Consider the following 27,931-nt stretch of genomic DNA (forward strand, 5'->3'; position numbering starts at 1 on the left):
GATTCTTCTAATATTATGCTTCTAATCGTTTATATAAAATGATGGTACATGATACATACACTCCCTTAAGTCTATACGCCATATACAAAAATCAGTTGAAGTGGAAGACGATTCTAAAGACTAACCAAACATCGACGATCCATGTCATGGCACGCCAAAGATGTGACTATTGTTTACAGTAAGCTAACAAATGGTTTAGCTACTTGAATTTTCAAAGTTGACACTAATTATTTTTTAATGTATATTATTGCACTCCCTCAGTTTACCATGTGGCAATTAACTCAAGAATAAGACGACAGAAAAAGAGTAACGCATCAATTGACAAGAAATAATAAGAGAATTAATGACTTCGAGTTGCTCTTCCTCAATAAATACTACCATATTGTTGAATGATTCAAATGAGACAAAATTGAAAAGAAAACTAGACATAAGAACTAATTTGAAACAAAAGACAGGATTGAGACTTCAAGTGAGACTTAATGAGAGTTTAAAAACCATGTTTATCCAACTTCAATTTAAATGGATATCATTTCTAGATGGTGTGCAACGTACACTGTCAAATATTACTTACCTGAGTTTAGTTTGATGCACATGCTGGAATGGCTTGAAATAATAATAAGGAAGCGTTATTATGATACAAACCCCTGGTCTGAGTTCTTCAACCCTTTGGAGTCTCAAACAAATTGAATGCTTACTCTTGTGTAACCACTTCATAGAATTAAGGTTATCAAGCAGGATCATTTTCTCACCTCACAAATCTAAATATTGATGGAATGACAAGGGTTTTTTATGTACAGATAAGTAATTTCAATGGCTGAACGTCTTTTTGATATTCAACTGAGAGAATTTTCTGTACATATGCACATTCAGACGAACAAATCCTTGTAGAATATCATTGTTTCTTCCAATCAATGCATATTAAGAGAGACCAGCAAGCAATAGAATGTTTATTCAGGTTCAATTTGAAATTACAGGGAGAGACGGATCATATCTTTAAGACTTGAGCCATTCAGGTCCATGAAAACCTCGAACCTAATAAGACAAAAGAAACTGAATAGTAGCATAATCACTTGAATGAGAAGGCAGGCAGGGAACTTGCTTTGAGTTTTGTATAACACGAAGTCAATAAATAAATGGTAATAAAAAACTATCATGTGTGAAATCTCCATCGAGCTGTATATATAGTCTCAAAAACTTTGAAGCAATTGAAGTAAACTAAAGTTCCCAAGATACTCACAAGTTGTAGAGCAGGTCATAACCAATTTGATATTATAGATTTACAAAGGCTCAGAGTCTACCATCCTGTTTGCTTGTAAATATGGTAACTGAATTAGGTAGAGTTTAAGTGTCCACGTCCAATATAAGGGGGTTTGTTTTCCCATTAGAATCATTTTCTGAAAAATCAAGCTGCTTCTCCACAGATTTGATAGTTGCAGTTCTTTTGAATCTAAACCTGTATGGGGGAGAAACATCAAAGTTCTTCCTGTTGTATGATAAGTCTCCTTTGTCACAAGGATTTGATCTTAACTTGGAATTGTCAATTGTCTCCAAATTATGTATATTTTTTCCTTCTCCAGTAGAAGCACAATTGTCCATAAGTTTTGCAGACTTTACCCCTGAAGTACTAGCATCAGAATCAAGAGTTGTTTCTGCCATCTTTTTTCCTCTGCAGAATATGGACGGAGTGCTTGGGAAACTTCTAGCTGCGTTTTTTAAGATGGAATGAACATCTTGAATAGGACCTTTTGCCGTTACTGAGGAAGGAGTGAGGTAACCTTCAGGTGATATCACAACGCATGACCCACATGATTGCTGCATATTTGTAGATGTGGTTATGACTCTATAATTTTCAGAAAGACAAATATCTTCTACCTGAGGTGGCTTATAATAGAGAGAACCAAGAGGAGTTTCCTGGTGCATCGGCTCAGATTCACAATTCAGTCGACTATCCTCATCAGTGTTTCTACAATCTGTGACTTCATTTTCTGGAGATCTAGTTGAGACATCAAAGGTTGGCATATCTTTAATGCAATGTACAGAGGGACTGTGAATTCCTCTTACATTTGGATTAGCTAAAGCTTCCAACTTTGATTCAACATTTTGATCCTTGTCAATGGTGTTACGACATTCTGCCAACTCTGTCCCAGGATCAGATCTAGTGCAGATATCAGGTGTGAGAGTATGAGTGCTGGACTCTACAGCAGGATCATGAATTATTCTCACAATTAAGTTGTTAACAGCTTCCTTCTTAGGCTCAATTGTTGATGATTCTATATGAGTGCTGAACTCAACAATGGGATCATGAATTCTTCTCACAATCAAGTTGTTTATAGCTTCCATCTTAGACTCAACTGTTGATGATTCTAACCTGTGTTTTTGGTCATCCAACCCTTGTCTAGCAGGGAGATCAATGTCCATGGAACTGGCTGATTCAGAAAACGCTCTGGCATTTATGTCCGACCCATCACTTGAACAATGAAGTGATTGTCTACTGTCAAGGCTTCTCATATCCTTTGAACCATCCACAGGAACAGGTGGAAGCTTGCCAGTAGCCAAAAAGAAATCTAACTTTTTCTTTAACGAACTATGCCAGTGATTCTTTATTGAGTTATCAGTCCTAGCCACAAAGAAAACGGTAAAAAATTATAAGCATTAAAAGTCAACAACAACAACAACAACAACAACAACAATAATAACAACAACAATAACAGTAACCACCAAGCCTAATTCCACTCGGTGGGGTCGGTTATATGGATCTTTTTACACTATTGAGCTCTATCTCCTACTATATTATCATCTATACTTAAATAAATTTTATCTTATTTTATTGTTGCTAACCAAGTTTTTTTTTACTTTTCTCTTCATCGTTTGATGTGTGCTTGTCATAATTTCATATCGTCTAATTGGAATATCTATTGATCGTCTAAGTACATGTCCATACTATTTTAAACGTGTCTTTCGGAGTTTTCTCTCAATAAATGTAGCTCCAACTTTATCTCTAATGCTCTCATTTCTTATTCTATCCATCCTCGTATGTCTACACATCCACCTTAATATTCTCATCTCTGCAACTCTCATCTTCTACATATGTGCTGAAGTCATAGCTCAATATTCAGCTTCATATAACATAGCAAGTCTAACTGTGATTTTGTGGAACTTTCCTTTAAGTTTTAGAGGTACTTTACGGTCACAAAAAAACACCCAATGCTCTCCATTTCAACCATCCTACTTGTATTTCATGTAAGACATCTCTCTCAATCCCTCCATCGTTTTGCAAAAATAGTCCTAAATATTCAAAACCCTCGGTTCCGGACAACTTATCATCTCCTATCTTAACAATTATCTCATTACTTCTAATATTGCTAAAATTAAATTCTATGTATTTTGTCTTTATTATACTAAGTCTAAAACCTTTCTCTTCTAGTATTTCCCGCCAAGATTCTAATTTAGCATTTACTCCATGTGTTTCATCTACCAAAATAATATCATCTACAAACAACATACACCACGATACTGCGTCTTGAATGTGTGTAGTGAGTTCGTCTATAATTAGTGTAAAAAGATAGATTTAGAACTGATCCATGATGTAACCCTATCTTTATTGGAAATGCTTCAGTTACTCCACTTGAAGTCTTTTCTGGTCGTTACATCCTCGTATATATCCTTAATTAATTTAATATATATTACGCTAACATCTCTCTTTTCTAGAATTCTCCATATAACTTCTCTTGGAACTCTATCTTAAGTTTGTTCTAAGACAATAAATACCATGTATAAATCTTATTTTTACTCCCGATATTTTTCAATTAGTTGTCTAATATGTATAGCTTCTATTATCGATCTTCCAGGCATAAACCTAAATTGATTTTCAATCATCTCCTTCCTTAATTTTTTTTCTATTATTTATTTTCCAAAGTTTCATGATATGACTCATTAGTTTAATACCCCTATAGTTTGCATAACTTTGCACGCCTCCCTTATTCTTATATAAGGAAACTAGAGTACTTACCCTCCATTGATATGATCTTTTTTTTTTTACTTTCAATATCATGTTAAATATTTTTATAAGTCATTTAATACTTTGTTTCCCGCGGCACTTCCATACCTTTATCAGAATATCATCTGGTCCAATAACTTTTTCATTGTACATCCCATTTAAAGTTTATTCTACTTTTGAAGTTTGAATTCTACGATAAAAATTTAAATTTCTATATTCATTTGACCTACTTAAATTACCTAAGTTAAGTTGGTCACCTAAACCTTCATTAAAAAGTTAATGAAAATACCTATTATACAGCTCTTTTATTTCTCCATTGTTTACTAATACCACATTATATTCATCTTTAATATATTTTATTTGGATAAGATCTTCCTTTCTCTCCCTTTAGCTATTCTATAAATGTCTCTTTCCCCTTTCTTTAGTATCCAATTTTTTATATAATCGTTCAAAAGTTTCATGGTTAGTTTTATTCACTACTTTCTTAGCCGCATTTTTGGCTATTGTATATTTTTTAAAATTTTCTTATTCTGACAAATATATAATTCTTTATAAGTTATTAATTTTTTCTTCCGTTTCTCTTATACTTTCTCATTCCACCACCAAAATTTCTTATTTAGTGGTGCATATCCCTTTGACTCACCGAATACACTCTTAGTTACTATCTTATCTCATGTCGTATTAGAGTCACCATGTATTTCACCTAATATTTGTACTTCTACCTTCTCCTTAAATATATTTTGCTTCCTATCCTTTAACTTCCACCATTTAATTCTAGGAGTCATATATATTTTCTTTCTATTGATATTATGCTTGGCATATATCCAACACTATTAACCTATATTAGGCACTTAAGCTTTCTCCAAGGATGACCTTGCAATCTTTACAAATCTTTTTATCCTTCTTCTTAACTATAAGAAAGTCAATTTACGATTTATTATTCTCACTTTTGAACATGACTAAGTATTCTTCTTTTTTCTTAAAAAATATATTAGCTAATATAAGGTCATATGCTATCATAAAATCTAATATAGTTTTCTCTTCTTCATTTCTCGTTCCAAACCCATAACCCTGATGTACCCTCTCATATTACTTTTTTTTCACACTGATATGTTCATTTAGATCATCCCATATTAAAATCATTTCATTTGGCAGAATATTTTGTAATATTTCATCTAAGTCGTCATAAAATCTTAATTTGGTAGATTCATCTAAGGGTAGCCCGGTGCACGAAGCTCCCGTCATACGAGATCTCGGGGAAGGATCCATTGTAGGACGTCTTACCCTGCTTTTTGCAAAAGGGCTATTTCCAGGATTCGAACTCGTGACCTTTTGGTCACATGGCAACAACTTAACTGTTGCGCCAAGACTCCCCTTCTTGGTAGATTCATCTAATCCTTTAAAATTCTAACAAGTGAAGAGCATAAATTAATAAGGGTCTCTTGAACATCTTAGAAACTGTAATAGCAGTCACAAAAAACAGACTACCAGTTTCATTTACAAAATACAAATAAAAAAAATGATTATCTAGAGAATTGAACGATGATTATAATAATCATCCTCTTATCGTTTTAACAGATAATATTTTGAAATAACAACCAATAATTTTGCATATAAGACCTCATACAAGGATGAAATTATATATATACATTCATTCAGCTTCCATTATAGATTTGGATTTAAGCAAATTTCAAAGGCATGGTTGACACCCAACCCAACATAGCCAACCTGAACCTGATTAATACAAGATCAAAATCACACTGAAGTTCGGACCCCCTTCAGTAGGACAAACACATTTCATCTCATAATGTTATCAAATGTATTGACCTTAGACCAATGATATAAAATGTCTTACTAAAAAAGGATATAATCACATAAGGGTCTGAAACTTTATATACTGGTATGTAAATATGCCCAGTTCAGTTACTTGTCAGACCAATCTGCTTGATTCATTAATGAGACCATTGCTCTGCCTTTAGCCAGCTCTTTTTCTCTATTTCGAAGTGCATGTGCTACCAACACATGATAACATGGGGTTGAGCCCTGGAAAGTCTATCACACCTTTTAAGTGCAAATAATGGACTTTTTTCTGACTAAGAGGTGCTTTACACAACAGACAAGCTAGCATATGAGAATGCCAAACCACATGAAATGGATTGCAAAATTGAAAAAGAACTTGGATTATGGCACTCACAAACTTGACAGACAGTAATACTACGTCGCATATGGGAGATGCAACTTGTCATGCTGTACACAGATATGAGACATGCAATTTATTATGCGGTATACTACACAGATACGAGACATGTAAAATGTTGCATAAACATGGATTAACTAATATCCATGACTGTCTACTTGCACTAATTGACACAAACTGGATATAAACTTGTAAGGGAATTACACTACCTTCTTTGGACCCTAGTATAGGTTTTGATATGATATGTTAGGATTGTGGTACTTTTCAATACCGATTTCTAATAGATGAAATATTACCTGTCACTCGTTGATAGTAACACAAAAACCACTTAATAGACAAAAATCACAAGGAACACAAAGAAGAGAATGGTACAAAAGAAAAACAAGATCAAGCAAAACACTCAGAATTGTACATGATCCAGAAAGCTTGCCTGTGCCCAGGTCAGAGAAAGAGAATTAAGTTACATTGCCCTCAAACATATCCATCACTAGTGATCTCTTGCCTCCACTATTTGTTATGATACACATATATGTGAAAGTTTACCCCTCCTATTATAGAGAGTAGAACACGCATATGAAACATATGTTAGAGTGTATACTAAAAGCCTAGCTTTTGGTATAAACATTTATCTAGAAATAAGAATCACATTGGTCAAATATCTACATTTATGATAAATGTAGTTGTTCAATTAATTTATATTGTAGATAACATGGTGTGTGGTGTCACACACAGAGGATCATGTTATCAGTACCTTATAAATTATAAACAGTAGCTCACGACCATAATGGAAAGGAACAAACCATTGGAAGGTCGTAGTGTAATTAGGTATTAGTTTATCTTAACTATATAATTACACTAGTACACTTAGAGTGTATTGAGTAGGACCATTAGAGGTCGTTTCTTTTATACTGACTTTATAAAGAAACAAAGACCTCAGTTATTATGGAAGTGTGTGCTCTTAATCCTAATATAATAACAAGCACATATGTTTGATATTTATTTCTTTAATTTATCAATGGGTGAGATTTAGTTCGATGAATCAATAAACCCGATAAGTTGGGAAATGGTATCACTTATAGTGTGTGTTGTTGATTATAGAAGGAAACCGTGTCCTAGAGATACTAGGTTGATAATGTCCCCAAGAGGAGCTCATAAGGATTGTCATGTTAAACCTGCAGGTGGACTTAGTCCGACATGACGATAAGGTTGAGTGGTACTACTCTTGGACTCAGATATTAATTAAATGAGTTGTCGAGAACTCACTTAATTAGTGGACATTCGATATCTTAAACATGGGGAGACTAACACTCGTAATAAGAAGGAGCCCAAATGTAATTTGGGATTGGTGCGGTAGTTCATAATAGTTCTTTAGTGGAATGAATTATTATTGATGAAATTAAGTTGTGTGTTAGGCGAACACGGATGCTTAATTTTACCGGAGACCAAAACCAATTCCTCCTCTCATTCCTATCGTAGCCTCAGTATATAGATTTATACCCACCGATACCACCTTCTTACCCATCCAACGGGCCAAGACCAAGTGGATGAGTCGTAGGTGGTCGCCAAAGCTTGGGTCCCAAGCTTGGGTGGCACCACTAGAATATTAAAAGGATTTTTATTAAAATTATTTCTTATGTGGATATCATGATTTTAAAAGAGAGTTTAAAAATTAAAAATTTCCTTTTATAACTTTCTACAAAAGATTAAAAGAAGAGATTAATCTCTTTCCTTATTTGTAGATTAAAAGGATGGTTTTAATTTTTGGTAAAAACTTTCCTTATTTGTAAATCATCTACATGTTTAAAAGAGAGTTTAAAATTTGAAATCTTTCCTTATTTGTAAATCATCTACATGTTTAAAAGAGAGTTTAAAATTTGAAATCTTTCCTTATTTGTTGATTAAAGGAGGATTTTAAATTTTAAGAAAACTTTCCTTTTTAACCATGTTCATGATTTAAAAAAAAGTTTAAAAATTAATAATTCTCTTTTATTAGTTTCTACAAAAGATTGAGAAAAGATTTGATATCTTTCCTTATTTGTAGATTAAAAGAGATTTTAATTTTTAGAGATAACTTTCTTTTTATCCACATGTTTAAAAGAAAGATTTTAATTTATTAAATTTCCTTTTTATAAACCAATCATGAAGGGATTAAATTATTGGAGAAATTTTATAAATTTCTGAGACAAATTAGGAAGTTTTAATTAATTAAAACTCTCCTTGTTTATAACTTGATGGTGGTACCATGTAAATCGAGAAAAGGAAAATTGTTTTAATTAAATAAATTTTTCCTTTTCACGGCAAAAGAATTAAGAAAGTTTTTAATTAAATTTCCTTATTCGCAAGACCAAGGATTATAAAAGAGGGGTAGAGAAGGCTTGGTGAACTACCTCTATTATTTCTCTCCTCTTTTCCTTGGTGTTGTGGTCCAACCTCTCTTCCTTTCTTCCTCTTGGTGGTGGCCGAACCTTCTCTATGGCTTGGAGCTCTTGTGGTGGCGGATACTACTTGGAGAAGAAGAAAAAGGAGAGAAAACTTGTATCCCTTGGAGCTTGGTTGGTGGAAAAGATCTTCATCTTTTGGAAGCTTTGTGTGCCGAAACTTCAAGAAAGGAGAAGAAGGTGCTTTGGTGGATTCTCATCTCGGAAGATCGTTGCCCACACAACGTCCGAGGTTAGAAGAGGAATACGGTAGAAGATCAAGAGGTCTTTCTAAAAGGTATAACTAGTAATTTTTCTTTCCGCATCATGCTAGTTATTTATGAAAATAATACCAAATACAAGAGGCTTACGATTCTAGTATTTCGAATATGTTTTTCGAAGTTGTGTTCTTTTGTTTTATTTTTCCTTGTGATTTGATTGTTCTTTTCGGTTAACCTAAAGTTATTTTAGGAAATTAAATATTAGATTTCTATAAAAGGTTTTGTCTAGTCGGTGGTGGTTGCTCCCATATCCAAGAAGGTCAAGTGCCTCGCCACGTCAGTACTGGGAACCAATTATGGAAATTAATATTTAATGGAATTAATAACTTAAGGTGATTTGGGTCGAACGTGTTAAGTTCCGCAGGAGATCCAAGTCAAAACCTAAAAGAACAAATAGATTAAGTTTTGGATCAAACGTGTTAAGTTCCGCAGGCGATCCAAAATTTAATTTAAAAGAACACATGGTAGCTAGGAAAAGGTTCAGATCTTTGTACAAAATTTTTGTATAGTGGAACCTCTAGGCTTTCCGAGTAGCAACCAACAACATATGCAGTATTTTCCGAGTTAACATAAGGCCAGTTAGCAAGTCCTAAATTCCAAAGTTGAGAATCGTTCAGCCAGTTCGGTCCCTCAAATTGGAAAAACAAAGGCAATTACTTGTCTGAATTGCTATCTAAAACTGCATCAATAGAAATCAAGAAATTGCCAGGTTTAACAGGCTAATGATAGCACCAAGTCGAGAATGCTTGGTCAGATTGGCAAGTCTAGAAGTCACTGACTTGCTCCAAGGTTATAGAAATAGCCTCAAGCTAAGGGCACGGCTCCCACACAATCCTAGTAGGGTTACACTGCCATAGCACCCTAGGTAAGCTCATCAGGGATCTCCCATGAACCCTATGTAGTTCATCTTATTGCATAGTACGTTGATCAGATTCCACGCCTCCAACATAGCTGAACATATAACTCCCTAAAACTCCAACTGTACAGTTCACAACATCCAAATAAGATAACCTCTATATAAAATTGAGAGACGTAACAAGGCTCAATCAAGAACAACTTGACTAGACACAACACAATGCATTACAGAAACAAACTGACCGAGCAGAAACAGGGCGGAGCTTGGTCATGCACACATAATTATAGGAACATCTAATCAGTTACTATCCGGTAGCAATTAGGTGCAGCTCCAAATAGTTTAAAACAGTATGAACATCTTCAAAGGTGGCTCACAGATTTTAGATGAGTTGAAACAACCTGAGTTGATGGTTCAGGCAATAGAAGAATATCCAAGAAAACTTTAGGTAATGTAATAAAAGTGATTTAGTTGACTTTCATTGATAATGACATACTCTTGCATATAATTCAGTGGAGAGAGAAATCCATGTGGCTGATCTTAAATAGTTCAAACTTCCAATGGCAATGATAATGACCTGGTCAGTTACAACTAGTCTACTACACCTTATTCTCATGACACTACCTAAGAAAGCATTGCCCATCCTTTGATGGTATCTCATTAAGAAGAACCACAAACCGTAAGTTGGACACTAAAACTTTGAGATTCTATTAAAGTTGCATGTTATGGGGAAGTGAAATACAAAAGCCTAGTTGAATACTTCCTGATCCGGTGATAAGGAGGGGTCTCGGTCAGCAGGGTGGTCAACGACATGGTGAAGGTCAAAGTCCGATCGGGCAACCCCCTCTCCCGCTCGGGAGGAAGAGGGTCCGGGCGGATACCGGTACAGCTCAGTTCCATACCGAGCTTCCGATGCTCAGAACAGACGAAGAAGGCGCCGAGCGGCCAAACCGCTCGGACGCACATCGGCGAAACATTGACGACCGCGCAAGCTACATTCGGACACAGCTCCGGCCTACATAACGTGGAACCAAGACAGTGGGATGTTGGCCGAGCGGCCATTCTGCTCGGCCCGAGGACAAGGCCCGCCGAACGACTAAGGGTTGGCTGAGCGTCCAGCCCACTCAGCCCACTAACAGACAAAAGGAGAATCAGCCAATATCCTCATAGAGACTCGCACCACCAACAGACGACATGATTGGCGGCATGGACAGGCAGAGGATCGTACGGTGGAAGTTTCCATTGTCTTGTCAGGGATATGCTCGGGTCGTTAAGGTATGGTGTCAGAGGCACTTTTCTGACACGTCTCTTCAGAGTATGCTTTGAGGAGCGTGCACGCGCTCCCAGGGAGTCATATATAAAGACTCTCAAGCTTCGACGGAGGTACGTATAATCTCTACTGTAGCCATAGTTACTCTGTCATTTTGCTTCCTTGTTTCTTCTATATCGCCGGTGTTTGACTTGGGCGTCGGAGGGCCATCGCCGGGAACCCCTTCCTGGCTTGGCACTGACGTTGCTATGGTTGCAGGCTTCATTGACGAGGAGTCCACCACCAGTCATCAGGAGCGCTACGTCCCAACATCCATTGCCTTGACTCTCGGACAAGATCAAATTTGACGTCGTATGTGGGAACGCACCTACATCCGAATCGGGAAAATGGAAGAAGTTGGACGACTTCACACCGTGACGCTCACTCAAGAAGAGCTCGACGCGCTAATACAAACGCGAGCGGTAAAGATCGTCGAGCAACAGCAGCAAAAGACGCTAGCCGACCGACTAGGGCAACAGGCAACGTCAGCCTCTGGAGGCCGAGCGGCTCACGACAATCGACCGGAGCAATATTCTATTTGGGGGCAAAATAGATTGTCGACCGGCACGCATGGAGAAGCTCCACCTGCGCCTATTCCATTCTATCGAGCTCTTTTTCAAACACCCTCAGAGATTACGCAAGCAAATTAGGAGAAGGGACCTTCTACAGACGAAGCGCCCGTTCGAGACGCAAGGAAAGGCAAGGCGCCCCAAGCCGACGCATCTCTCGAGCGGATCAACCGCTAGTTCTCCGAAGCAATACTGCAAGACCCATTGTCGAGGCACTACGCTCCATTAGAAATCAGAGAATACAACGAATCGACTGATCCAGATGATCATTTGGGAAAATTCGACAACGCTGCTACACTTCACCAATACACAGATGGAGTGAAGTGTCGAGTCTTTCTCACAACGCTGTCCGGCTTGGCCAAACGATGGTTCAGGAGGCTGCCGGACGGATCAATACAAAGCTTCAAGGATTTCCGAACGGCATTCCTCCACCATTTTGCAAGCAACAGGCGCTACCAAAAGACAAGCGTCAGTCTATTCTCTTTGAAACAAGAGCCGAGAGAAACCCTTCGAGCATACATCCAGCGCTTCAACCAAATAGCTATGGATATCCCCTCGGTCTCATTTGAGACCATGATGAATGCCTTCACCCAGGGGCTTGTGGAAGGAGACTTCTTCCGATCGCTCATCAGGAAGCCGCCTCGCGATTACGATCATATACTAAAAAAGGCTAATGAATACATAAACGTGGAGAAGGCCCAGGCAGCCAGAAGAAAGGAGGCGCCATCCGAGCCCACGATGTCAACTGAACGGCGACCGCCTAGTAGCCACCAACCACCAAGGGGGCCGAGAGCTGAAGGTCGACCGCACTAAGAAGCAAGGGCCCAGGTCGTGTAGCATGTGGCTTTCGATCGGCCAAAAACAGCGAGGGGCAAGGTATGGATGCCTATGTTTTGTTCCTTCCACCAATCAACGTCACACAACACCCGGGACTGTCGAAGGTTTACACCAATCGCCCGATCAGCGCCAAGGGGCTATCACCGCTGATCGCCTTCACCCGACCGGCGACGCGGGCCTCAAACTGACGGGCGATGAGAAGATGTCGGGTGGTCACCCGAGCGGCCGCATCACCATCAACAGAGGAACAATGACCATCCCCGAGCCTCACACGAGCGACACAGGCCTAGCGCTTGGGAGGAGGAAAACTGAAGCAATGTCGCTCGGGGAGAGATAAACATCATCGTCGGTGGACCGACCAGCGGAGACTCCAATCGAGCGAGAAAATCATATGCTCGGCGTTTGGAAATTCACGCTGTGGGTTGTAGTCAGGAGAGGGTGAGCGGGCCTGAGATCAGCTTCGGACCCCGGGACCTCGAAGGAGTGGAAGTCCCTCACGACAACGCCCTCATCATCGAGCGGTAATCGCCAATTATACAATTCACCGGATTTTTGTTGACACAGGGAGTTCGGTGAATATAATTTTCAAGAAGGTTTTCGATCAGCTCCAGATCGACCGGGGCAAGCTGCTGCCGATGACGACCCCACTATATGGATTCACCGGCAATGAGGTTCTGCTGATCGACCAAGCCAAGTTGGCCATATCACTCGGGGAGGAGCCGCTTAGAAGGATCAGAACCACGAACTTCATTTTGGTGGATGCCCCCTCAGCCTGCAACGTCATTCTGGGTTGGCCGGCTCTCAACGAATTCCGAGCGGTAGTCTCAACATACTGTCAGAAGATCAAGTTCTTGGTAGAAGACTGGGTAGGAAAGGTTAAAGGCAATCAATTGGCCGCTCGGCGCTGTTATGTCAAAATGGTCAAAATCGAAGCCAGAACCGCTCGGAAGACACCCCGACTAGAGGTAAATGTCATCACTGAAAAGCCCCCTACTCTAGTCTTATGAAGAAAAGGAAGAAGTGCAGATCCACCCCTGCCAAGCGGAGGCAATGACTTTCATCACGTCCGATCTGGGAGCTGAGCAGAAGGCGGAGCTGTTCGCTTGCCTCCAGCAAAACCACGATGTATTTGCGTGGTCGACGCACAAGCTTCCCGGGATCTCGCCGAGCGTCGCGCAGCACGAGCTTCACGTCCGACTAGACACTCGACCGGTGAAGGAAAGAAAGAGGGACTTTAGCGCCGAACAAAATCTGATCATCCGAGCGGAGATAAAGAAGCTCTTGAAGCCGACCACATACGTGAGGTTCAATTCCCGAGCTGGCTCGCAAATGTAGTGCTGGTCTCAAAGCCGGGCAACAAGCGGCGCGTCTGCATCGACTTCAGGGACCTCAACAAGGCGTGCCCGAAGGACTTCTATATGCTGTCTCGGATTGATCAGATGGTAGACTCCACTGCGTGGTGAGAAATAATGTGCATGCTAGATGCGTATCAAGGGTACCACTAAGTGCCGCTCGCCCAAGAAGATCAAGAAAAGGTTAGCTTCATCACGGCCGATGGAACCTACTGCTACAATGTCATGTCGTTCGGGCTAAAGAACGCTGGCGCTACTTATCAAAGGTTGATGAATAAGGTGTTTTGACGGCAGATCGACCGTAACATGGAGGTATATGTCGACGACATACTAATTAAATCCGTCCGAGCAGCTGACCTATGTGCAGATATCAAGGAGACCTGCCAGATGCTTAGGACGTACGGAATCAAGCTAAACCCAAGCAAGTGTCTGTTTGGCGCAAAGAGCGGGCGATTCCTGGGTTACATCGTCACCGAGCGGGGTATCGAGGCGAATCCCAGCAAAATGAAAGCACTACAAGATATGCCGCCGCCAAAGAATCTCAAGGAAGCCCAACGTTTCACCGGGCGGATAACAGTACTATCCCGGTTCATCTCCAAGTCAACCGACCGGAGCTTGCCGTTCTTCAAGATATTACGCCGAGCCACCAAATTTCAATGGGACGAAGAGTGCGATCGGGCGTTTGAAGAGTTGAAGGAATACCTCAATTCATTGCCTGTATTGGCTAAGCCAACTGTCAGCGAGCCACTCAGAATTTATTTATCCTCAACCGAGCATGCGGTCGACTCGGCGCTAGTTAGGCCAAACGGTGAGGAACAACCGGTGTACTTCCTGAGTCATATATTGAAAGATGCTAAATCCCGCTACACCGATCTCGAGAAATTGACTTTTGCGTTGGTGCTCGCCGCTCGGAGGCTTCACCCATACTTCCTAGCGCATTCCATCATCGTGATGACCAACAGTCCTTTGGGGAGGGTCCTGCTCAATCCAGAAGCGTCCAGACGGCTAATCAAATGAAGCCGAGTATGAAACACTTATAGCTGGCCTATAAGCTGCCCGGTACGTCGGAACCATCAAGGTCCTCATCCACTCGGACTCACAGTTGGTTGCGCAGCAACTAGCCGGAACGTTCGAGATAAGCAACACGCGGCTCAAGCTCTACGCGGAGGCTTTTGAAAAACTTAAGGCCAACTTTCGGAAGGTCATAATACAGAAGGTCCCCCGAGCGGAGAACCAAGCTGCAGACGAATTGGCCAAACTAGCTAGCTCGTTATCGCCAATCGTCATATCGCAGCCGATCGAGCAGATGACTTTAGTGGCCCACATTGACCGGATGGAAGGACTTACCTTCCCAGACGATTGGAGGACGGCACTGACAGAGTTTCTGCGATCGGGAGCTACACCGTCCGATCGGGAGGAGGCCTGCATATTGAGAAAGAGGGTTGATCGGTTTACCCTCATCGGAGATCAGCTCTACAAAAAGGCTTTCTCAAGGCCCTACTTAAGTGCGCCGAGTCGGAGGATGCCGACTACATACTGTAGGAGGTGCACCAAGGGTCCTGTGGAGGACATCCGGGTGGCCGCTCATTGGCAAGGAAGATTTTACTTGCCAAATACTTTTGGCCGACCCTCCAGGAGGACGCCGCTCGGACGGTTGCCACCTGCTTGTCCTGCCAGAAGTACCACAACCTCTCACACCGGCCAACCGAGGAGATGAAGGCGTCCACAGTGGCCTGTCCGTTCGACCAATAGGGCATGGACATCGTGGGGCTCTTCCCCATGGCAACGGGTCAGAGGAAGTTCCTGCTCGTCGTAGTGGACTATTTCTCCAAATGGGTCGAAGCCGAGCCGCTGGCAAGGATAACTGAGCAGATGATCATAAAGTTCATTTGGCAGCACATCATTTGCCGGTTAGGGATCCCGCGTCGGCTCGTCTCCGATAATGGAAGACAATTTGTGGGAAAGAGGCTCAAGGAGTGGTGCGAAGGATACGACATTCAGCAAGCCTTCACTTCGGTTGCCTACCCTCATAGCAATGGACAGGCGGAGGTCACCAACCGAGAAATACTTCGGATCCTGCGCGTTCGGCTCGACCACATCGGAGGAAGGTGGGTAGATGAACTCCTCAGCATGCTATAGGCGATCCGCACGACTCCCAAGGAAGGGACTGGGGCTATGCCCTTCCACTTGGTATATGGTGGTGAAGCGGTCGTCCCTGTCGAAGTCGGGGTTGAATCCGACCGGATATAGAATTGTAACGAAGACAACGCCGAGCGAAGGCTTCTGGAGCTAGACTTGGTGGACGAAGTGTACGCTAAAGTGGTCGTTCGGCTAATGGCATACCGGCAGAGGATGAAGTAGAGTTACAATCGGAGGGTGATTCCAAGATCGTTTCAGATCGGCGACTTGGTATGGAAGAAAGTAAGGTCGGCGACGTCACTAAGCTGGAAGCTCCCTGGGCCGGACCCTTCAAGGTTGTGGAGAAGCTCTGCTCAGGCACCTACTACTTGGAGGACGAGGACGGGCTGCAACTTGAACGTCTATGGAGCGCGAACCATCTCCAGCCTTATCGAGCCGGATGAGAGATGCGCCAATGTGATCAATGTACCTTTATGCCCCTATGTTCCTTGAATGCAGGACAGGAAATAAAAAATTAAGCCTCAAGCTTTGTGCCGAACGGCATGGCCAACCGTCGAGCGGCAACGTTAAACCCCTGGCTTCACCGAACCGTCGAGCGGCGACATTAAACCCTTGTCTTCACCAAACCGTCAAGCGGCGACGTTAAACCCCTGTTTTCACCGAATCGTCGAACGGCGACGTTAAACCCCTGTCTTCATCGACGGTCGAGCGGCGACCTTAAGCTCCGGTCTCCAACAACGGTCAAGCGGCGATCTTAAACCCAGGAGAAAGTATGAACCTTGTTTGAGTTCAGCAAATGGCCGATCGACGACCTGCAAGTCGCTGGGATGGCCATGATTATAGCCGAGCGGAAACACTTGGTACCAAGCATGGAAACAAATAAGTCGTGAAGAAAAGCTCCGCAAAGCGGGCAAAACGTTCATTTTGCAAAAAGATACTGCCGAGCGGCAGGATTACATTTAAGACTTAAAAAACTTTTACAGGACTCTAGCTCACTCTATATAGTCGAATACATCATCAGGCATGGAGTCGTTCAGCTGACTGCGGCTGATAACGCCGTCTTCCAGGGCCTCGGGGAGGTGACCGCCTGCCTTGAGCTGCTGGAGGGTCCCATCAACGGCTAACTCGAACGCTCGGACGATCCGCTAGACAACTTTTTCAGTAAACTAGTCCGAGCGGAGGTACTCTTATTTTATCACTACAAATCGGCTCGACTCTTCGTCAGGGCAGAGCGGGAGGCCTCCAGGGCATCCTCGGCCTCCTTGAGCTTCTTATTCAGAGACTCCTCTTCAGCCGCTCGGCAGGCTCGCTCGGCGATCAGATAGTCCTCGGCCTTTTTGAGCTTTTGGGCGAGCCGTCGAGCCTCCTAGTTCTTCAGTTCCAGGTCGGCAATGGCTCGCTGCTTCCTCGTGGAGGCCAACTAGAGCTTTCTATCGTAGGTCTTCAATTGGGTCTCGATCTGGCCCAGCCTACTGGCTTGATCGACTGACTTCTGCCGCTCTGCCACAAGGAGTTGTTGGGCCTTTTCTAGGTCGGCCTGCTATTGGGCGACTAATGGTCCCTGGGAGGAAGAAGCCTCGCTCGAAAGCTTGAGCTTCTTTAGCTCTTCCTCCACGAAGGCGAGTCGTTGGCACATGGTCACACTCTCCATCCAGTACTGCAAATAAAAAGATAAAGGTCAAGCGTCGATCGGAGGTAATCGAAGGTAAGGTGTGAACTGAAACTGAAAAACGTACCCCCGTGGACATTCGCACATGGTTGTTGCCGAGCTGCCTGGGAGACATCGTGGCCGCTCGGGCCCTAACCTCCTCCTAAACACCGACGAGCGGCCTGCGAATTAGGATCTTGTGTTCGGGGACGGTCGGACGGGCGCACTGCTCAAGATAGTCCTCCGTCGGCAGGTTGATAGTCGCCGTCACAGATCATCGGCCGCTCGGGTCGGACGAGGAGGAGACCGCCGGACCCGAAGGAGCGGCGACAGACGCCGGATCGAAATTGGACACCTGAGGTCTTCGTAGGGTTCGGGGCGGCGACAAGAAGGAGACCGGGGGAGCAGCAATATCTTCAGACGACAGCTCGGGTAAGGATGGTGTCCGATCGAACGAAGTGGCTTCCACTGTTGGGACAGCCACAAGAGATGAAGTGCCCTCGGCGGTGCCCACAGCCGAGGTGGCGGATCGAGAGGTGTCTTCCGTACGGCGCCTCTTACGCCTGATGAGTGGCAATCCCTCATCAGAAGACTCGATACCCTCTGTCTGAGCGGCGGGGTGTGCTTCAAGAGTTGGGAGTGACGTAGCAACTTCTTCGATGTTAGATGTCTGAACGGCGGTGGGGGTCGCCCCACTCTCGGCTTGTGTGCCTTCGTTGGAGTCGACTGGTGCCAGGCCAAGGCTCGTCATTTCCTTGGCAGCAGCCGCTTTGATCTCGGCATCCTTCAGCTTCGTCAGGCCGACCACGCGTGCTCGCATCATGGTTTTGGATGCAAGAGAGAAAAAATAAATCAGTTAGACTCAAAGGAGAAGTGCCAAGAAATTTCATACCTAAGCCGTTCGACAGCCTCGTGCGAATCGGACTCAGCCCGAAGATATACATGACACCCTCATGCAGCAGCTTATGGATATCGTACTTCTGACCGACCAGCATGTTTGCGGCGTGAAGGTAATCCGGTCGGCTCTTATACTTCTTCAGGTCAGGCGGAGGTGGTAGTCCGACCTGCCATTGGGTCCGGAAGCTTAGCCGTTCGAGAAGCCGCATGAAAAAGAAATACTCGTTCTAGTGTTTATTCGAAGTAGACATCTTATCAAAAAATACTAGACCGATTCGAGATTGAAAGAGATAGGTCCCAGCTCGGACTGCTTAGGGTAGTAAAAATAATGAAAAACTTGAGGGGTTAAAGGGATGTCGTGCAGTCGAAACAGGACGACCACGCCGCATAGCAGACGAAAGGAATTAGGTACTAGTTGGGGGAGAGGAACACGAAAGTAATTATAAACTTCAAGGATGAAAGGATGGATCGGGAAGCGAAGACTGACCACAAACTGGTCTCGGAACAAGCAAATGGTGCCGGTCGGCGGGTAATGTGGCCGATCGGACGAAGAAGCCAGAATGACCTCATGGTCATAAGGGATGCCGAAGGCGTTTCTAAGGCTTTCAGCGTCGCCCGCATCGAACCTGGTCTCCATGGTAGAGTACCAGAGCACAGGCGAGGGGTCCGACGGCTGTGAAGAACTGGCTATTACCGGAAAACAAGAAGACAGGTTCGACGGAAAGAGAGGCAGACACAGAACACAACGGACAACGTAAAACAACTAAGTAGCGAAAAGATTGAAGAACAGAAAGGAACGGGAGAGCTTACAAGAGAAGAAAAGGTCGCCGGAGACAGGAGCGGAGATCGCCGGAGCACTGGTCATGCAAAGGAATGCCGACAGCCTTCGCAAAAAACGCAAGAGAAAGACGCTGACATCGCGGCTTTATAAAGCTTGAGCTCAGCCGATCGGGGTCATTCGATCCAGGGCATGGAAGTCGGAGCACAGATCCAGCCATTGAATTCAAACCATCAAACGTCACATCAACGTCTGTCGCTTCGAGCGTGCGACGACGACAACAGTGATACATGGCACACGCCTATAGGGCAGCATTTAATGAACGTCATTAACAGGTGTGGGCGCGTGCTTGGCTTTAATGGAGATGATTTGCACGAATTCCAAAGGGATTTGGATGATGTTAGCGTTGACCGCTCTCAACCAAGGATTGAAACTGCAAACTTCTCCAAGGGCGAGTGGCGAAGTACCGATCGACCTCGAGGAGCAACTGCAGGGTCGTTTGACACCCTCGGGCAGATCGGTCGGAGTTCCAACCAGTATCATGGCCAATCGGCATCTCCAAACTAGCTCATCCAGTCAGTCGGACTTGTAGCCTCCTTCGACGAGACTTGAAGGGGAGGCATGTGATCCGATGATAAGGAGGGGCCCCGGTCAGAGGGTGGTTAACGACATGGTGAAGGTCAAAGTCCGATCGGGCAACCCCCTCTCCCGCTCGGGAGGAAGAGGGTCCGAGCGGATACCAATACAGCTCGGCTCCATATCGAGCTTCCGACGCTTTGACGACCGAGCAAGCTACATTCGGACACAGCTCCGGCCTACCTAACGTGGAACCAAGACAATGGGATATTGGCCGAGCGGTCATTCTGCTCGGCCAGAGGATAAGGCCTGTCGAACGGCCAAGGGTTGGCCGAGCGTCCAGCCCGCTCGACCCACTAACAGACAAAAAGAGAATCTGTCGATATCCTCATAGGGACTCGCACCACCAACAAACGGCATGGTTGGCGGCATGGATAGGCAGAGGATCGTACGGTGGAAGTTTCCATTGTCTTGTCAGGGATATGCTCAGGTCGTTAAGGTATGGTGTCAGGGACACTTTTTCTGACACGTCTCTTCAGGGTATGCTTTGAAGAGCGTGCATGCATCGAGGAGCATGCACACGCACCCAGGGAGTCCTATATAAAGACCCCCAAGCTTTGACGGAGGTATGCATAATCTCTACTGTACCCACAATTACTCTTCCATTTTGCTTTCTCGTTTCTTCTACATCGCCGGTGTTTGACTTGGGCGTCGAAGAACCATCACCGGGGAACCCCTCCCTGGCTCGGCACTGACGTTGATGTGGTTGCAGGCTTCATTGACGAGGAGTCCACCATCAGTCATCAAGAGCGCCACATCCCAGCATCCATTGTCTCGACTCTTGGACAGGATCACTTCCAAAAGATTCCCTTAATTGTAGGGATTATGATTGATTTAAATTAGCTTGATTATTGGGATTGAGATTGATTGTAATTAATGATTGATAGGCATACAATAATTATAGGATCCTCTCCCTCTTTATGTATATAAATACCTACATAAGCAAATTAGGTTATTAGAAATATATTATCTTTTTCTCTTTTACATGGTATTAGAGTGAATTCTCCTTCTCTGACCTATTTTTTCTGCTGCCACTACTATTTTTGTGCCTCCTACTACCAACGCCCCTTGCTGCCGATTTTGACGCTGATGTCCTTTGCTGCCGATTTTGATGCCGACGTCCCTTACTGTCGATTTTAGCGTCAATGTCCCTTGCTGCGGCTACCTGCTGGATCAACCAGCACTGCCCTAATCTGCTACTACTCAAGTTCTGCCTATGATTTCCTCTTATGATTAAGTCTTCAGATTCTAAACCTAATTGGCTACTACTAAAAAATTGAATGGAACTAACTATCTCTTGTGGTCATGTTTGTTTGAATTATTCCTGGGATCTCACAAGAAGAAGGAACATATTATGTTCATCCCTCCTGACCCTAAAGATCAAAAATATTTAGATTGAGTTTTATTCTATTATGGCTGAAGAATTTGCTTGAAGAATTAGCATTCACCTACAATGAACCACTGTCAATGTAATGTGATAATCAAGCAGTTATTCACATTGCAAGTAACTCAGTTTTTCATGAGGACTAAGCACTTTATTTATGAGTGTGTAATGAGTCAAAAAATTGTCACTTCATTCACATCATCATCCAACTAAGTTGCAGATGTCTTGACTAAAACATTAGGAGGAAAACGATTCTCAAAATTGTGACAAGCTGCATATTATTGGCATATATGCTCCAACTCGAGAGAGAGTGTTGAATACTTCCAAAAGATTCCCTTAATTGTAGGGATTATGATTGATTTAGATTAGTTTTATTATAGGGATTAAGATTGATTGTAATTAATGATTGATAGGCATACCATAATTATAGGATCCTCTTTCCCTCCTTATATATATAAATACCTACAAGCAGATTAGGTTATTGGAAATATATTATCTCTTTCTCTTTTACAAGCCTAAATTATATAGATATCAATGGAAATGCAGTTAAATGAAACTAACTTGTTAATATAACCATTAGCATTATATGTGACGGTCAAATACCTTCCAGGTAAGACTTTGGCAATTTCTGCCCATTTATTTCCATATTCATGATGGGCATTCATGAGAACAAGCTCCTCCTCTTCAGTCCAAGCATCTTTTTTTATCACAGGATTTAGATGATTATGCCACCTAAAAGAAATAAAGGGTTTTTTCAGAAGAAATTGTCAAACTATAACTTCCTTTAGTAAAAATGTTACTGCATTTTATTTTCAAAAAAAATGCAGTAATAGATTGTCAAAAATGCTGTTTTTCTTTTAAATATCCTAAAGAACACACAGGCATCAGATAAGGTGAAGCAAAGTCATATAATGAAGTGATAATTAAACTTTAACCATTTATGAACAGAAAGAATAGTTTGCAAAAAATACACACCAAAATGAAATAACATATGTTGGGCTTCAGTCATCCTACAGCATTATCATAACCTAGCGGAAAGAAGAAAGCCAAAGCCTCAAGTAAATTATATGTTCAATTTGATCAGACTATAATCTGTTAGATCTTTGATGCCATGTGTAGAAGGAATACGCCACTACAGCTTTGTGAAGCCGGTTTCTGAAAATGTATTCAAACCAACGATAAAAAGCACTTACAAGATAGGAGTGTGAAACCATAGGAGAAACTTAAATGATATTTGTACTCAGTATCAAGCAGCAGTAATTTTTAATCTTGTAGCAATAAATGAAGAAGCCACGACTGATATTAGTAAAAGACTTCAAAATTCACTAAAATGTGCATTAATTGGTTTTTGTTTTTTTTTCAGCTTTATCTCATTTCCTACTGGTGTAGTAGATATTTACAAGTAATTAACTCGTTAAGAGGATACTTGCTAAGTTACAATTCATCCAACACCAGGTGCATGTCACAGTGTTTAGGTTGGTGTTATAGGTCACATGGTTTCAAGTCATAATAAATGTTAAATATTGTTTGTTGCAATGCAAATTAGGCAAGAATTCATAGGGTAATTTGAGGAATATCTAGTTTAGTTAGGAACACTAAGAAAAAAAGTATATCCGCTATCTTAGCGGCTCTCCTAGTACCGGCCCCACGGATATGGAGGGAGGTACATGCAGGTACACAGACGTGCATGGTAGGGTAAACCTCAGGTCGTTAATTCCTGATAATAGACCCCTGGCCATTACGCCAGAGATGTCATGCGTCCACCGTCTGCGCTACGCCCTGGGGGCAGTTAGGAACACTAAGAAGGTCAGAGACAGGATGATCAGCCTTAGGCCTCCAACAAATACCACAGGTAAGAGATATTTGTTATCCTTTATATGCATGAAATGTTTGACTCAATGATAAGGCCAAGAATTTAGTGTGAGAGAGAATTGACCATATTATTACTAGAACAAATTCCTATGAATTCATTTTCTAAAGCTGATGATGTTCAACTACCTCTCTCGACACTGTTTACCAATACGACCAGGAAGAGATTTTGCAATCATGGACCATTTTGTAGGTCCATATTTCGCTACAAGACTGGTGATTTTCTCATCTTCCTGAAATCACAAGAAAGGAAAAAATAGTCTCTCAAAACATTAAATTTCTAAAGCTTTATCAAATTAACAAAAAAAAGGTAAAATCAAACCTCTAGGGTCCATGGACCTTTAATGAGTTCGGGATTGAGAACCTTTTGCCACCGATGAAGGCATTGGACCTCAGTTCTATCAGGAAAAAATTCAGCTGGAAAGGAAAAGTTTGAAGCATAAACTCATATATCACAAACATAAACTATTGTATTGCGCGTAAATGCTTTAATTTCTGTAGCTTATTCTAATGGATACCAAAACTTGATGGTCAAAGCTTTTGAAAAAAAAAACTTAAATTATGATGGCAACCTACATATGTCTGGCAAAGAACATTGTCAACTTAATAAAAGGGCCAAAGATACATATCATATTAATTTTCTGAATCCTTTTAACCAACTAAAAACCAAAGGCTTATAGTTGGTTTTCATCTTTAGATCCCACCATATGTGATTCGTTAAAAAAAATACTAATTTCTAATTTTCTATTGGCAATTGACCACCACCACCAAACAATCCAACAATCATGAACCCATCAGGCACAAACCCAATGCAAAATATCCAACTCTAAAAAATACTATGCTATGCATGCAATACTCACCAAAACAAGAAATATATTTAGAATCTTACAATACCCCCTAGACCAAACTCCACTACATATCTGAGCCTTCACCAATAAAAACTCATTGTTGCTCTTTCCCTAAAAAAAGTTAATGGTTGCTGTCACCCACCAACTCTTTGGTCTTATATGGGTTTTTGAACTTTATCATTGGCCTACTTCACCATAGTGCCCATACCACCACATGGCTACCCATGATGCTTTATCTCATGTTTTGAACAAATTATATGTGCTGAATTCCTATGCAAGTGGATTTGGCCTTCCTTACTCGTCTGCTAACCCAAACTAATTAGTGCCCAGGCTTACTGAGCCATGCCCCTTAAGAAAACAGACACCATGCATCCACCATGATATAAAATTCACCTATGGTCATCTGCACAATGTTCAACACCTTAAGGCTTGCTAACATGAATAATGCACCACCAATGTTCTGAATCCAGTACATGGCTCCATACCCACCACCAATGTTACTATACATGGAGAGATACTCTGATGGAATTCACACAAAGACACTGCTAAGGGCATCAAATTTACTAAAAAGGATAACCTGGAGGGCATTATCAAACTTGTGAATGTGGTTAAATCTACCTACAATGCTGACATCACAAGTCACATACATTATAATATCATGAAGTTAACCAATCTATTCTCCCCTTTGTCTGAATGTTTGAGGCACTTCCAATCAAAGTCAATGGTTTAAAAGTTTGGTCCCTACTGACACTCACCTCTAAAATATCATACCAACCTCATCTTAATCTCCCCCTGTTATATGCTTTTCACTCAATCAAACACAACGCCGACTTGGACTTTATGTGCCAAGGCTAATCTAAAGTATTCAAGATGCAAAGGATCAACTGCAGATGAGGGATTGGGAAAGAATCACCGTTGATCCTGGGGGCATGGCAGGAAAAGTGGGTTTTATGGATTGAAAATTTCTCTGCATGACAAACAAAACCACAAAAGCTTGTAGTCCCTCTTAGCATGTCTAAGAACTTTCAACACCCTCTGTTGTTCAAAAATAAGCAAATCGAGCAACTCTTTGCTGCTCTCAAAAAATCAAGAAGACCATGATCAATGTCAAAACAATTGGAAGTCATCAACTTTCAAGTCATCCACACAAAAGATTTAGATGAAGTGGTGCCAATTGCAATTAGCTCATCATTATAAAGAAAAAAATGAGGCTTCCATAAACAAATGACAGACTTCCTCATGGCACAGGACAAAACTTCTGAGCTAAACTGTCTATCCAATGTATGCCTATATATGGACGGGTTAGTACGCATTTATCAATTCATAATGTGACAGTTGATATGCTTATATGGAACTTTCTATTTCTAAATTAAGCCTACTCAAGCATTGCACTGGCTTGAACACCGAAGGAAGTTTCCAAGCAAAACACCCTTTATAACCAAATCTGTAAGATACCGTTACTAGTTGAAACCTATCTTGGTTCAGATGAGCTAACAATAAAGGCAAAATTGGTTACTGAATCCCAGTCTGTAACATGAACAAATTCCAAATAATACAATTATGATCCCACCTAAAAATTTTGCATCCTTACATACAACCAACAAGTATGCTTCCTTCCTTACCTTGAGCTTCTTTCTGATTTAGTTGTCCTTCATAAAATGTAATTTTTTGCAATTTTTTTTAATAATTATTGAGCTTTCACTCATAAACATGGTCAAGTTATTAAGTTACAATATACTAAATCATTAGGTGCAGTCATGGGCACACAATGCAACGAAATTTTCAAAGTGATGACTATATTAGTGTGGGACTCAACATAAACAATTAGCAAGTGACCAGTATACCTATTTTCTTCCAACATCTTCCTTTGTAAGCTTCAACAGCTTTCCTCAGCGTCTCATCCTATAAACAAAAATAAATATTACCGAAACTAGAAAGAAGAAATTATGAGAATGCATTGTTTCACATGTCTCTTAAATTAGTTGTAACTAGAAAACATATGCTTCAAATTAAAATATGTACTCTAGCAACATGGAGATGCAAAATCAAGCACCAAAATTCTGTGCATTTCTCACAGTTTGGGAAACACTTTGCTTATGATATGTAAGGAGTTTTATGGCCTCCTCTAAGTCCAAGCATTGTTATTACAAAGAGTCTTAAATTAGTCTAATTAAAACTATATTGACAGTTTCGAACACACGTGTCTTGGACCTAAACTCAGCAATAGTGAATGAGACACTTGCCTCTTGTAATGTCCAGCCACCCTTTGCTCGCCTTATAGGACCACTAGTCCTCCTGAATGAAGGAATTCAAGAATATAAGATGAAGAAATCAGTAAAGAATTTTTTTTAATATGATCAAGTGCAATTAATATGATAAAAACACAATCTACTTGCAACTGGATGAGTGGCTATCATCTATGAAATCTTCATTTGCTGCACCTCTTGACACAATTTATACCTTAGATTGAAATTCAAAGAATATTTGTGGTTCTTCTACAATCAGTGTTCCATTCATAGACTGTGCACAATGCAACTAGAATAGACAATAAACCTAATAGAAGATGCAACTATCTAGAATGGTTGACTTTTCCTTTAGGAGTATTATAACCTCCATCAATCTTAGATTGAAATTCAAAGAAAATTTGTGGTTCTTCTACAATCAGAGTTCCATTCATAGACTGTGCACAATGAGACTATAATAGACAATGAACCTAATAGAAGATGCAATTATCTAGAATAGTTGACTTTTCCATTAGGCGTATTATAACCTCCATAAATCTCTATGAACCCCAAGTCCGAGCATGCAATGGATTATGAATCAATGAATTGTCATACATAGAATGACAATGTAGAGAAAACCTAGCGTGAGGTAATCTGGATGGTATTATGTTCAAGAAACAGGTAAGGATCAATATCTGAAGAAATTCACATCAATAAAAAGTTTATATTACATGGACTAATTTTATTAGATAACTGGATAAAAACTGTAATTTTATATTCAACTCTGCAGGTCCAGTTAAAATAAATATTTGAATGTTATTTTAAAAATAAGTGAAAAACAATTTCGATAATGATCAATTGACATAACGTCACTTGTCTAGATTCTAAAATGTGCATGACAATACTTCCATAAAAACGGACCCTACAATTCTCTTTAGTTTGCTTTCCATTTTTTTTAATAAAAAGAAGACCTTCCGTTCTCGTAGTTTAACCAGCAACCAATAGCCGTAGAAAATCAGTACAAAGTTTCCAATGCATAAAATTGAACAGCATTACGCTAAGCACTCAAATCCCAAATAAGCAAAAAAGCAGTACCTCCGTGACGAAGAAGACTTCAGTGGGCTAGAAATAGCTGTCGAAACCCTCGACAGACCGTAACTTCCATCAGAGAGGGACGAGCTCGAGGCTCCTGCCAATTGCCTGTTCTCCACACAACTCTGTTCCACTTTCATCGAGGCAACCAAAACCAAAAAAATTCCACTAAAACCCTAACAAAATCAATCAACACAAAGACGGCGGTCCTGGCAACCGAAGCCCCAACCAGAAGCAGCAAGTAGATTCCTTAATCCAATTCCATTAGGAATTCATATAAATTCGAAAAGAACAAGACCGAGAAGGGTAATCAGACTGGAGGGAAAAGATCAAACCATGGCGGTTGGCATCGAAATCCCCACGGATCTCTCTGAATCAAAAAAAAAAAAAACGAAGAGATCGGGAAGGATATAGGAATTGAGGCACTCCCCGAAGAGAATCAGCGGAAGGGGGAGGCAGAGGAACCCCGAGAGGCGATTGATTCGGAGGACGAACGGAGGAAGCTCGCGGGGTCTTTCCGTAGCCGCGAAGGATTTCGAAAGAAGACTTCGCCCGTCGAAGCAAAAGGGCAGAACAATACGCGAGAAAGAGAGAGACGAGGAAGAG

The 27,931-nt window shown here is 41.6% G+C and overlaps 1 protein-coding gene across 2 annotated transcripts; it reads right to left on the reverse strand.

Annotated features, from left to right (window-relative positions):
• Positions 1–604: 604 nt before the first annotated feature.
• On the reverse strand, positions 605–27,931 carry LOC122014892 (transcription factor MYB3R-5-like). 2 transcript variants are annotated; one of them, XR_006120789.1, is made up of 8 exons: positions 27,329–27,931; positions 26,255–26,306; positions 25,856–25,913; positions 23,486–23,580; positions 23,293–23,396; positions 21,898–22,026; positions 1,238–2,617; positions 605–1,032 (listed from the first exon to the last, which is right to left on the reverse strand). XR_006120789.1 is itself a non-coding variant. In XM_042571395.1 (7 exons), the coding sequence occupies exons 1-7, from the start codon at positions 27,463–27,465 to the stop codon at positions 1,342–1,344; spliced, it is 1,851 nt and encodes a 616-aa protein (XP_042427329.1). In that variant the 5' UTR covers positions 27,466–27,931; the 3' UTR covers positions 605–1,341. The 2 variants fall into 2 exon arrangements, 1 of the variants encoding a protein (XP_042427329.1); XM_042571395.1 differs by having other exon boundaries at positions 605–2,617.

The sequence above is a fragment of the Zingiber officinale genome, chromosome 8B, assembly GCF_018446385.1.
Source record: "Zingiber officinale cultivar Zhangliang chromosome 8B, Zo_v1.1, whole genome shotgun sequence".
Taxonomy (NCBI): domain Eukaryota; kingdom Viridiplantae; phylum Streptophyta; class Magnoliopsida; order Zingiberales; family Zingiberaceae; genus Zingiber; species Zingiber officinale.

Excerpts from the sequence above, each read along its gene's own strand:
- LOC122014892 (XM_042571395.1), bottom strand. The coding sequence starts at position 27,465 with ATGAAAGTGGAACAGAGTTGTGTGGAGAACAGGCAATTGGCAGGAGCC. Across the intron at positions 23,581-25,855 it reads AAGATGTTGGAAGAAAATAG|CTGAATTTTTTCCTGATAGA; the intron begins GTATACTGGTCA and ends TTTCCTTTCCAG. Across the intron at positions 22,027-23,292 it reads GGTAAACAGTGTCGAGAGAG|GTGGCATAATCATCTAAATC; the intron begins GTAGTTGAACAT and ends TATTTCTTTTAG.